The sequence below is a fragment of the Drosophila suzukii genome, chromosome 2R (assembly GCF_043229965.1).
Source record: "Drosophila suzukii chromosome 2R, CBGP_Dsuzu_IsoJpt1.0, whole genome shotgun sequence".
NCBI lineage: Eukaryota > Metazoa > Arthropoda > Insecta > Diptera > Drosophilidae > Drosophila > Drosophila suzukii.
The window spans coordinates 15,140,356-15,152,206 of NC_092081.1; the positions used below are offsets into that span (position 1 = coordinate 15,140,356).

The 11,851-nt window shown below is 48.4% G+C and overlaps 3 protein-coding genes across 6 annotated transcripts; 1 reads left to right on the forward strand and 2 right to left on the reverse strand.

Moving 5' to 3' along the window:
* Nucleotides 1-159: 159 nt before the first annotated feature.
* Nucleotides 160-7,513, forward strand: LOC108009310 (glycogen debranching enzyme). 3 transcript variants are annotated; one of them, XM_017073566.4, is made up of 8 exons: nt 160-311; nt 1,957-2,297; nt 2,708-3,065; nt 3,143-4,546; nt 4,606-5,461; nt 5,521-5,698; nt 5,762-5,931; nt 6,028-7,513. In XM_017073566.4, exons 2-8 carry the CDS (start codon nt 1,957-1,959, stop codon nt 7,347-7,349), a joined length of 4,629 nt encoding a protein of 1,542 aa, XP_016929055.3. In that variant the 5' UTR covers nt 160-311; the 3' UTR covers nt 7,350-7,513. The 3 variants fall into 3 exon arrangements, with proteins under 3 accessions (XP_016929055.3, XP_016929053.3, XP_016929054.3); XM_017073564.4 differs by lacking the exon at nt 160-311 and adding an exon at nt 929-1,250; XM_017073565.4 differs by lacking the exon at nt 160-311 and adding an exon at nt 1,369-1,519.
* On the reverse strand, nt 7,383-7,952 carry LOC108009313 (uncharacterized). The gene is made up of 2 exons (XM_017073569.4): nt 7,817-7,952; nt 7,383-7,763 (listed from the first exon to the last, which is right to left on the reverse strand). Exons 1-2 carry the CDS (start codon nt 7,913-7,915, stop codon nt 7,533-7,535), a joined length of 330 nt encoding a protein of 109 aa, XP_016929058.3. The 5' UTR covers nt 7,916-7,952; the 3' UTR covers nt 7,383-7,532.
* Nucleotides 7,953-7,995: 43 nt separating this feature from the next.
* On the reverse strand, nt 7,996-11,289 carry LOC108009312 (putative sodium-coupled neutral amino acid transporter 10). 2 transcript variants are annotated; one of them, XM_017073568.4, is made up of 6 exons: nt 11,029-11,289; nt 10,469-10,969; nt 10,172-10,410; nt 9,968-10,116; nt 9,770-9,906; nt 7,996-9,714 (listed from the first exon to the last, which is right to left on the reverse strand). In XM_017073568.4, exons 2-6 carry the CDS (start codon nt 10,841-10,843, stop codon nt 8,125-8,127), a joined length of 2,490 nt encoding a protein of 829 aa, XP_016929057.3. In that variant the 5' UTR covers nt 10,844-10,969; nt 11,029-11,289; the 3' UTR covers nt 7,996-8,124. The 2 variants fall into 2 exon arrangements, with proteins under 2 accessions (XP_016929057.3, XP_016929056.3); XM_017073567.4 differs by having other exon boundaries at nt 10,469-11,289.
* Nucleotides 11,290-11,851: the final 562 nt, after the last annotated feature.

Below are 11,851 nucleotides of genomic sequence, written 5' to 3' on the forward strand. Positions count from 1 at the left end.
TCGGTTTCAATTAAAAAAGTCATGTGAGAACTTCTAGTTGCCGCTAAATAAATAATAGCCCCAATTATGTATCGGAGTTCCGCGTAAATAGTGGCATGCTTGCAGATTGAATGTAAATAAAAATAGCCAGCTGTTTTTTGTTTACAAGCTTCGTTGTCTGTTGTTGTTGGGGGCTGTTTTCAGCGCGTAACCAGCTGATGACCACAAAAACTTCAAAGGTCACCTTGAGCTTAATAGAATCGAAGCAATTGCTCGAGATTTTCGGCTGCTAACGTAAAGTTCAATTTCGCAGCTTCATCACAGCCCAATAAGTACGAAAAATCATTCAAATAAACGGGTTATAAATCTAAAGTAAAAAAATATTTTGCATACCCATGAAAATAAACCATTTTCCCGAGCGTGAATGTGAATGAAAAGGGGCAGATAAGTTTTTATGAGATACGAAGAAAAACCACAGATTACTCTCACATGGAGCACATTTGTTGTGTTCTAAATTCGGGACTCCTAAAAAAATCATCTATAAATAAATATTCTAAGGCCACCTACCGGCAACCAAGTGCAATTCATTGACCTACATATGCGAGGATGTGGATGTGTGTGTCTGTCTGTCTGTGAACTTGATGTGTGCAAAAATTATTTTAATTCCCTGACCTGCTAGTGAAAATTCAATGTTGATAAGGTCGGCTAATCGTGAAAATCCATAACTCACGTAGGCGCCACATGTCAGTAAGAATGCATTTGAAAAATCATGAGCTTAGGTGTTATATTGCCCCATAATATAATAAAAAACCCCCCTGGCCGACGCCCCTGTATGAGCGAATGTGTTTTTGTGTGTGCGATTGCCGCGATTATAAAGTACATATTCGTTTAATGCTCCATTTGAGATTGCGGCGTTCGTAAAATTCCTGGCATTCCGTAGACCATCGATCGAGTTTGCAGCAGGTGCGGCCATGCTGAACGAGGGATTCCACTGGCTCTGGAGGAGCCTGCTCCAGGTCCTGATGCGCTATCAGCTCTTCCGATGGCTCTACGGCCTTATAGCGATTGTTGATAACGAACCGCTACCGTTACATATGGAAAGCGAAGAGGAAGCAACCAGAAAGAAGAAGCATCTGGAGAATGAGCAAGCCGTATCCCCCGGAAAATCAGAATCAGTCGCGATTAGAACCGTTCCAAGTGCAAATGCGAATGCAATGGGCAATGCAGGCAGTGCCGAGATCGTATCAAATCAAATCATCCGCCGCCGTGAGGTATTATAATCGCCCAGTGATCGGAGTCCCAGTGTTGTGTCCCATGTTCCATAACTATATGTTCTCGCCTTCCAATCCGAGTGTGTCTGTTGCGTGTGTGTGAGTGTGCCGGCCATGAATATAAAACATGCCCTCCGTCCGGCGATGCTGCAGTCTGTTCCGTACCGGGTTACCAAGCTAGTTACAACCACTAAAAGCACCGACTAAGCGGGCAATCCTCGAAAATTCTACTCGGACTGTGGTGGTGTTTTAACAAGATGCCTTTGGCTGTGCGTTTCCGATCGCGAACTACCCCAATACATAGTATACTGTGGTGGAACTTCTATAACTCGAACTACAAAACCCTATATCCTCTGGATAAAAAAGTCTAGTAACTAAAATGGAAGCATAGGATAAATTATATAAAAGCCAGTTGGAAAACCTTACATCAAGTTTCTTGTTAAAAAAAAGTTGAAATACAATCGATCCATACATAATCCCTTTTTTTGCTGTGCCTAAGTACTTCTAAAAATAGTAATATAATATAGGTGTAATTGTAATCCTAATCTCTATTGGCGCTACAAATAGTTCGACTTTCAGAAACATACAGTTAGAGAAGTTCGACTGTACATTTCATGCATAATACCCATGTTCATGTGTAAAATATTAGTGACGATTAAAAGATTGTGTAATGTAATCTCACGGTTATCTCCCTGGATTTCCTTAGATGAGCACCATGGGCAAGGAGACGGAGTCCCACAGCATACCCATTAGCGAGGGACAGAATGCGGAACATGTTCTGTACCGCCTGAAGAGGGGTTCCAAACTAAGCGTCCACCCGGATGCCTCACTGCTGGGCAGGAAGATCGTTCTGTACACCAACTATCCCGCTGAGGGGCAAAAGTTCGTGAGAACAGAGTACCGGGTTCTGGGATGGCAGCTCAGCAGTGGCAAGCAGGTTACGTCCGTGATGCATCCGGAAGCCCATGTGGTGGATACGGACATTCGCAGTTTGGTGGAGTTGAACATGTCCGGCACCTATCACTTCTACTTCCGGTATCTGGAAAGGTGAGTGTAAACTCTGGGGAACAAAATATAGTTAACGTTATTTCCTTTATTGATTTTTAAATCCAACAATTTTCTTGTAAAGTTCTATTTATGATCAAATAAAGTTATATAATCCTATAAAAAGGGAACTTTTAAATATGTACATATATCGCCTATGATTATTACCTTGTTTATTATACATACAAGATCATAAACGATCTTTACATTGGTTTGGTAATGCATTAATAACATTTCAAACCTAATCCCACACCTCAGATGAGCTGAAGGCCTTAGCTGCTAGAGCTCTTAAATTTAGTTAGCCTATAGTTTTAACTTAAAGCTAGCTTTATATAAATAAATAAATAAAACATTTCAAACCTATGTCTTAGCTTATAGTATCTGTATAGTCGTTAATAAATGTACTGTTTCAGACCCGACACTGGCAGTTCCGGAGCAGATGGCGCTCTGTATGTCCAAGTGGAGCCCACTCTGCATGTGGGTCCGCCTGGCGCCCAGAAGACCATTCCCCTGGACTCGGTACGCTGCCAAACTGTGCTGACTAAGCTCCTGGGACCACTGGACACCTGGGAGGCCAAGCTGCGCGTAGCCAAGGAGGCCGGCTACAATGTGATCCACTTCACTCCCATTCAGGAACTGGGTGGTTCCCGCTCCTGCTATTCGCTGCGTGACCAACTCAAGGTGAACTCCCACTTTGCGACCCAAAAGGGAGGCAAGGTCAGCTTCGAGGACGTGGAGAAGGTCATCAAGAAGTGCCGCCAGGAATGGGGGGTAAGAAATTGTACATGACTGTGCGCAAGACTGTTTTTGTGGTCTTCTACTCATGCCAAACCATTGCACTCTATCAGGTGGCTTCCATCTGCGACATCGTCCTCAATCACACTGCCAACGAGTCCGAGTGGCTGCTGCAACATCCGGATGCCACCTACTCGTGCGCCACCTGTCCCTACCTGCGACCCGCCTTTCTGCTGGACGCCGCCTTCGCCCAGTGCGGAGCGGACATAGCCGAGGGCAGCCTGGAGCACGTCGGCGTGCCCCAGGTCATCGAGCAGGAGTGCCATTTGGAAGCGTTAAAGTACCAGTTGCACACCTCCTACCTGTCCAAGGTCAATATACACGAGCTGTATCAGTGCGATGTGATGAAGTACGTCAACGAGTTCATGACCCAGGTGCGTACTCGCGAGCCACCGAGGAACGTGGCCAACGAGTATCGCTTCCAGGAGATCCAACTGATACAGGACCCGGAATATCGACGCTTGGCCAGCACCATCAATTTCGAGCTGGCGCTGGAGATCTTTAATGCTTTCCATGGCGACTGCTTCGATGAGGAGGCCCGGTTCCGCAAGTGCGCCGAAACCCTGCGCCGCCATCTGGATTCCCTCAACGAACGCGTGCGCGCCGAGATCCAAGGTTACGTAAACTATGCCATCGATAATGTTTTGGCCGGAGTGCGCTACGAGCGTGTCCAGGGCGATGGGCCCAAAGTGAAGGAGATCTCCGAGAAGCATTCGGTCTTTATGCTCTACTTCACGCACACGGGCACCCAGGGAAAATCGCTCACTGAAATCGAAGCGGATATGTACGGCAAGGGCGGAGAGTTCTTCATGGCTCACAACGGCTGGGTGATGGGTTCCAGTGATCCGCTGCGAGACTTCGCCGAGGAGCAGCCGGGACGCGCCAATGTCTACCTCAAACGCGAGCTCATCTCGTGGGGCGACAGTGTGAAGTTGCGCTTCGGCAGGAAGCCGGAGGATAGCCCCTACCTGTGGAAGCACATGACCGAGTACGTGCAGACCACAGCGCGCATCTTTGATGGAGTGCGCCTGGACAACTGCCACTCCACGCCGTTGCACGTTGCTGAATTCCTGCTCGATGCAGCTCGCAAAATCAACCCGGAGCTCTATGTGGTGGCCGAATTGTTTACCAACTCGGATGGCACCGACAATGTCTTTGTGAACCGATTGGGTATCACCTCCTTGATCCGCGAAGCCCTTTCGGCTTGGGATTCCCACGAGCAGGGACGTCTGGTCTACCGGTATGGAGGAGTGCCTGTGGGTGGCTTTTTTGCGAACTCATCACGACACGAGGCCACCAGTGTGGCCCATGCCCTGTTCCTGGATCTCACCCACGACAATCCGTCTCCGGTCGAGAAGCGTTCCGTTTACGATCTGTTGCCCTCGGCAGCACTGGTCTCCATGGCCTGCTGTGCTACCGGAAGTAACCGTGGCTACGACGAACTGGTTCCCCATCATGTATGTTATGTTCATTTGGTTAAGCTAAAGTCCGAAAGTAACTCTTTTTATTTCACCAGATCCATGTCGTGGATGAGGAACGTAGTTACCAAGAATGGGGCAAAGGAGTTGACTCCAAATCCGGAATTATGGGTGCCAAGAGGGCGTTGAATCTGCTGCACGGACAACTTGCGGAGGAGGGCTTTAGCCAGGTATATGTAGACCAGATGGATCCCAACGTGGTGGCCGTTACCCGCCACTCGCCGAGCACTCACCAGTCGGTCATTCTGGTGGCCCACACTGCCTTCGGGTATCCCTCGCCAAATGCCGGACCCACCGGAATCCGTCCACTTCGTTTCGAGGGCGTGCTGGACGAGATCATCTTGGAGGCCAGTTTGACCATGCAGAGCGACAAGCCTTTCGATCGTCCTGCTCCGTTCAAGAAGGAACCCAACGTGATTAACGGCTTCACCCAGTTCCAGTTGAGCCTGCAGGAGCATATACCGCTGGCGAAGTCAACTGTGTTCCAGACCCAGGCATATGTGGATGGCAACAACACGCAGCTAAACTTTACCAATTTACGACCCGGTACTGTGGTGGCAATAAGGGTGTCAATGCATCCGGGTCCGCGTGCCAGTTTCGATAAGCTCCAGAAGATCTCGAATGCCCTGCGCGTGGGTTCGGGCGAGGAGTGGTCCCAACTGCAGGAGATTGTCTCCAAATTGGATCTGGTGGCCCTGAGTGGTGCCCTCTTCACCTGCGATGAGGAGGAACGGGATCTGGGCAAAGGTGGCACCGCCTACGACATCCCCAACTTTGGAAAGATCGTTTACTGCGGCCTGCAGGGATTCGTTTCCCTGCTGACGGAGATTTCGCCCAAAAATGACTTGGGTCATCCGCTTTGTAACAATCTGCGCGATGGAAACTGGATGATGGGTGGGTGTTTATAAAATAGGATATTGTAAATAGTTACTGATCAGTAAAGTTCTTCCCAGATTACATTGCCGATCGCTTGACCAGCTTTGAAGACTTGAAGCCACTCTCCACCTGGTTTAAAGCCACCTTTGAGCCCCTGAAGAATATTCCGCGCTACCTCATACCCTGCTACTTTGATGCCATCGTCAGTGGGGTTTACAATGTGCTTATCAACCAGGTCAACGAATTAATGCCTGAGTATGTTATGAAGCACAAAGGAGTTAATATAATAATTTCATTATTATTCTTGATTTTCCATAGTTTCATCAAGAATGGTCACAGTTTCACCCAATCCCTGGCCCTGTCCACGCTGCAGTTCCTCTCCGTTTGCAGGTCGGCCAACCTGCCAGGATTTAGTCCTGCCATTGCTCCACCCAAACCACCGAAACAATGTGTGACCCTCTCCGCTGGTTTGCCGCATTTCTCAACGGGTGAGTTAAAAATCTCTTTTGATTTGGGTAATACCAAGGATATCTCTAAGGAAGAAATCTCTAGTGGAATATTAATACATACTTTTATATCCACAGGTTACATGCGCTGCTGGGGTCGTGACACCTTCATTGCTCTGCGTGGCTCCATGTTCCTTACTGGCCGCTACAACGAGGCCCGCTTTATCATTATTGGATTTGGAGAGACCCTTCGACACGGTCTCATTCCAAATCTGTTGGACAGCGGCAGCAAGCCCAGATACAACTGCCGCGATGCCGTCTGGTGGTGGATGTACTGCATCAAACAGTACGTGGAGGATGCCCCCAAGGGTGCCGAGATCCTGAGGGACAAGGTGTCGCGCATCTTCCCGTACGACGATGCCGAGGCCCATGCTCCGGGAGCCTTTGATCAGCTGCTGTTCGACGTGATGCAGGAGGCGTTGCAGGTGCATTTCCAGGGATTGCAGTATAGGGAGCGCAACGCAGGCTACGAAATCGATGCGCACATGGTGGACCAGGGCTTCAACAACCACATTGGCGTTCACCCGGAGACTGGATTTGTGTTCGGTGGCAACAACTTTAACTGCGGTACCTGGATGGACAAGATGGGCTCCTCGCAGAAGGCAGGCAACAAGGGACGACCCAGCACTCCTCGCGATGGATCCGCCGTGGAACTCATTGGCTTACAGTATGCCGTACTGCGGTTCATGCAGGGCCTGGCCGAGAAGGAGGCTATTCCGTACACTGGCGTGGAGCGGAAGGGACCGTCGGGCGAGGTGACCAAGTGGAGTTACAAGGAGTGGGCAGATCGCATCAAGGAGAACTTCGACAAGTTCTTCTTCGTGTCCGAGTCGGAAACCTGCTCGGTAGCCAACAAGAAGCTGATCTACAAGGACAGCTATGGAGCTACCCAGAGCTGGACGGACTACCAGCTGCGATGCAACTTCCCCATCACTCTCACTGTAGCCCCCGAGCTGTGCAATCCCCAGAATGCCTGGCGTGCACTGGAGCGGGCCAGGAAGTTCCTGCTGGGACCGCTGGGCATGAAGACCCTGGATCCCGAGGACTGGAACTACAGAGCCAACTATGACAACTCAAACGACTCCACCGATTGCACAGTCGCCGATGGCGCCAACTACCATCAGGGGCCGGAGTGGGTGTGGCCCATTGGTTTCTACCTGAGGGCGCGCCTGATCTTCGCCAAAAAGTGTGGTCACCTGGACGAGACCATTGCCGAAACTTGGGCCATACTGCGGGCTCATCTAAGAGAGCTGCAGACATCGCACTGGCGGGGATTGCCCGAGTTGACCAACGATAACGGCTCCTACTGCGGAGACTCCTGCCGCACGCAGGCTTGGAGTGTCGCCGCCATCCTTGAGGTACTCTACGACCTGCACTCCTTGGGAGCTGATGTGGCCTAAACCACCTAAAATACTCATACTCAGACCTGATAGTTGCTACCAAAAACTGTTATTAGTGTTACATTTGATAATTGTACGGATACAAAATGGAATGAGATTCGGTGCCAGATGTCCCTCAAAAATTTTGCTATTTCCTATTCTATTAAAGTTGCAATTGTTTTTAAGCGATGGATGTTTCTTTTTCTAAGAGAAGTAGCTATCCCGGCACACACGCATGCAGGAGCACTGGGGAGGATCGATGGAGCCAAAGTTCTTTCGAGGAATGTCCCGTCCCACAAAATTGAGCGGTGTGGTGACCTCGGAAACCCTGGGTATTTTCTTTTGGGAAACCACGTCCTGGGAAATTGGCTTGGCAGGCGGCATAGGCAATTGCTTTTCACTCCTTATTTTTGACTTATCGTCCTCTATTTTGAGCTTAAAAGCCATAATAGTCTTGGTGAATTTCTCGGTGTCTGGTAACTACTCACTTTGCCACATTTCCTCAAGGCTAAAATGGCTGCCTCGCATGTTAAATCATATGCTTTCTGCAGAAAAATTTTCTGGACAACATCAAAAACTAGGGACATTTTGATGGGCTTACAAAAAATCTGGGCTATTGTTAAACACGAAATTTTGTTAGGAACTGAACGAGAAATTTGACACAATATTCACAAGTAATATGAACTGTATATATTTGTATGTATATACCTACCTAGTCTACAATCTCTTATAAACTAAATAAATACGTGTAAAGTCTATGTACATAAAGCTTTGCATAACTTGTAGACTATCCACATTACGTAAGCAGCGGGGCTTGGGTTCCATTTGGACTCGCTTGGTAGGAGTCGTTTTCAGTGGTTATCTCGGTATCGTCATCTTTGAAGGACTTGAGATCGCGTCCTATACTCTCCATGTTCAAGCTTAAGGCAGCTGCGGCCACATTGTTTTTCACTTCATCGAGCTTGGGCTCACGGAGGCAGTTTTCCTCGTCGGAAGCCTCACGTTTAACCCTAGCCGGTGGTTGCTCAGTCGAATCTCTCGAAGTTCGAAGGTTGAGCAGCTCTCTGCGGATGGCCTCCACGTTGTCTTCGAGGTTGGGCTTCATAACTACCGAGTCATTAATCGCCTTTGACTGAGTTGCATTTACCATTAGTGCCAGTGGGATAGGTAGTCGTTTGATCAAAGCAGCTGTGTCTACGCTCGAGTTTCTGAGTAGCTCTCCGGTCTTGTAGGAGAGAGGTTCGAAAACGCCAGCATGGGCTTCCTTCTCATCGCGCAAATGAGTATTTTCCGTGAGTATGTCCATTAAGGATGCCTTGGGCTTGCGAACCTCATTGTCCTGAGCAACAGGTGACTCCTTGAGCGCATCCTCCGGTTTCTTTACCTCTTCAGCAACTTTAGCGACGACCTCTAGAGGCGCCTTTTTGTCTAACTCCAAAGGTTCCTGGCCGAGTGGATTGTTTTTCGCCAGCTCTTCGTTCAACTCGCCCACGGTTTTGGCCAGCAGCTTCTTGGTCTCTTTAAGCTCTTTCTGCGTCTTCAGCAGCTCATCCGCACTAGCCTTACTCTCCTTTTGCTCCTCGGCGGCAACTTCCTCTTCTTTCTTGATGGCCGCTCCATCAATTGTATTGCTTGCTACTTGACTTGATCCTTCCTTCGGACTATCCGGTTGTGCTGCAACAACAGCAGGTGGGTTATCCTTGGGCTTATCCGCGGTCAGGTTAACATCGACTGGTTTGGCTTCTGGTGGGTTTACGGCTATGGCCGCTTCTGGTAGTTTTTTAAGATCACTTTCAGCATTAATACTTTCTAAGGGAACTACATGGACTTCATCGATGGGCAGTGGAGGCAGCGGTGGGTTGTCGGAGGAAGCGGTTTGCTCTACCTTTGACTTGTCAGGTATCTTTTCTTCCACAGTTTCCTTAATTAACTCTGGATTTTGGACTTCCAGCTTTTTCAGCAATAGATTTTTATCATTGTCAATTGGATCTTTGGCCAAATGTTTGGGCAGCTCGCCGACTACAGCGGGAACTTGACCATCGGGATACAGGGGAGTAACTATCGGAACCATATCGAACTCCGGGCCCGAGCTCTTCTCATCAATAGCATTCAGATTGGCATAAGTTCCTAGGATCATCAAAAGGAATCCACTTACAAATACAAACTGGGCCAGCGTACGCTCCATTGATTCCTTTTTGATGATTTTTCGAAAACTGGAGGCGGGAAACATAATGCAAATGGCCACGCCAATAGTGGAGCCCACCAATCCAATGATCAGCTCCACTGAAGGAATAACCAATGCCACGCATAGCGAAAAGACAACAATGAAGATGGTGATAAGCCGAAAGCGTTGCTCAGGAATGTAACTACTGCTCTCCGAATGACCCTATCAATAAAGATACATTAATTTCTACTGTATTACATTTAACGCACGGAATTACCTTTCTGTATAGCAGTGAATAGAGACTGGCCCTGCATGGAAAGATAACCAGGGGAAAGCTGAAAGCAATCGACAGCACAAAACCTATTTTGATGATATCGCTGCCAAAGGAGGTCGATAAATTCACCAGAATGTTGCCTAAAAGCACAGAGCCAAATATGTAGATCACAAAATGCGTCAAAAAGCTGGTTGGCCTTACCCGAAAAGGTGTGCGTACAGAAAGCCACATATCCGAAAAAGCCAACGGATATGTAAACAAAGGTACAGATCCAAGTGGCATTGCGCACGATGCCGTTTAGCTTGTCGAGACTCTGGTTGTTGATGCTCTCGAAGACCTCAAACAGTTGCCTACGGATTAATAAAATATTAAATGGTACCGAATAGAGAAAGCTGGAATGCACACATTTGGCAGGAGAGCGCCATGCTGAAGATGGGTAGGCACTGGAGCACGCCCGCTGGCTCCCAGTAGAGCACCTTATCCGTCCAGTCGTTGGCAGTGATGTGGGGCTTGGCCTCCAGCACGATCTTCAGTATGAGGCAGACGTAGAAGCCGATGGAGGCGGTGCACACGGCGGACAAACTGTCCACGTTCCGGAGCATGCCGAGCGGCACTATGCAGACCACCGTGACCACGATCATGACCTGGAAGATTAGAGTTAGGTTATTTATCTGTTCTTGGCTGGAAACTCGAATATCTTACCAAACTCCGCAAATGCAGGTGATCCGCCACGTTTAGAGTGAAAATCTTGGCGATTATCTGCGGCCCAAGATCGCCCACGACCACGAAGTACGTGATGCACGTTCCGATCAGGTAGCCAATAATGCACAGCTCCACCAGCAACTTGCCGGAAAGGCCAAAGGCATGGAGACCCAACATCTCGAAGCTTTTCCTACGTGTCAGCAACGAGGTTTTGATAAGATAGTGGCAGCAAACGCGGGTGATTCCGTTGCTCAGCACCAGGAGGACGATGGACAGCAGGATGCCGCACTTCTGGAAGCAGAAGGGCATGGCCAGGATGCCGACGCCAATGATGCTGTTGGCCAGCGTCATCACATGGGCGGAGTGGGCCAACATCTTGCCGGGAGTTCTCCGCGCTTTCACTGGACTCTGGTTCGGTTCGGTTTCGCTTGTCGTTTCGAGTCCTCGTGGGCGTCTGGCCGCGTATGCAAAAACGATAGCGAGACAAAGAGCAGGGTCGTACTGATTGCCGCCCACCTGTCAATATCTGATAGCACTGCGATACGGCGGGAACTACGTACTTGTTACTCCGAAACTTGGGGCTATCGACGACTGCACTTGTGTAAGCAAAATTGTAAACAAAATAGTCCGGCGGCGGCGACGACGACGGCGGCGGTGGAAGAGACGTTGGCGCTTACATTGAGTGGGCAGAAGTGTATGTGCTTCAGCAAACATTTGTTCCAATTACGTGTGCGTACGGTGCGCTGGCAGCGTGCTTGCGCATTTTTACGGCCGCAAGAAAGTTTTAAAGCGAATTGTTTGTGTCGTCATCATTGTTTTGCCAGTGTGGCCAGTTTGCGGGAGTTGTATTTAGCCAGGCGGAAGGGGGATTCCTGTCAATGAGACAGGAGCGGATTGGGGGTTTGCAGGGCGACCACGAATAATAAAACGGAATAATAATTAAAACGTTATTTGTTTAGAATGCCATTACGACGGAAATGGTATTAATTCTATCGATTTAGGAAGATAATGAATACATAATGATTCTATTATAAATGATCTAATTATATTCAGGGTATTCCCTAAACTGTTGAATTGCTGAATTGTTGAAAATTCAACAGAAAATTTCAGCAATTAAGGGAACGACCCTAAAAGTTCCCTGTTGAATTTTCAATTTTAAGATGTCAGCTGTTTGTCAGATTGTTAAATTGCCAGGCCGTGTATACCAAAGATTATGTTTAAAATGGCTGAAAATGCCGAGAATAAGCCAAAAAACTGAACTATTAGCACTACTAACAGACAGCATCCTATCAGATATCCTTTACTTGCATATTTTATACGATTGCAATTCCTCCATGCTTACAAGTGACCAGAGTTACCCTCTTACTTTTATTCGAGAGCAGC

Excerpts from the sequence above, each read along its gene's own strand:
- LOC108009310 (XM_017073564.4), top strand. The coding sequence starts at position 951 with ATGCTGAACGAGGGATTCCACTGGCTCTGGAGGAGCCTGCTCCAGGTC. Across the intron at positions 5,699-5,761 it reads GTCAACGAATTAATGCCTGA|TTTCATCAAGAATGGTCACA; the intron begins GTATGTTATGAA and ends GATTTTCCATAG. Across the intron at positions 5,932-6,027 it reads TTTGCCGCATTTCTCAACGG|GTTACATGCGCTGCTGGGGT; the intron begins GTGAGTTAAAAA and ends TTATATCCACAG.
- LOC108009313 (XM_017073569.4), bottom strand. The coding sequence starts at position 7,915 with ATGTCCCTAGTTTTTGATGTTGTCCAGAAAATTTTTCTGCAGAAAGCA. Across the intron at positions 7,764-7,816 it reads CCTTGAGGAAATGTGGCAAA|CTCAAAATAGAGGACGATAA; the intron begins GTGAGTAGTTAC and ends ATGGCTTTTAAG.
- LOC108009312 (XM_017073568.4), bottom strand. The coding sequence starts at position 10,843 with ATGTTGGCCCACTCCGCCCATGTGATGACGCTGGCCAACAGCATCATT. Across the intron at positions 10,411-10,468 it reads ACCTGCATTTGCGGAGTTTG|GTCATGATCGTGGTCACGGT; the intron begins GTAAGATATTCG and ends CTAATCTTCCAG. Across the intron at positions 9,907-9,967 it reads CTGTACGCACACCTTTTCGG|GCAACATTCTGGTGAATTTA; the intron begins GTAAGGCCAACC and ends CTGTGCTTTTAG.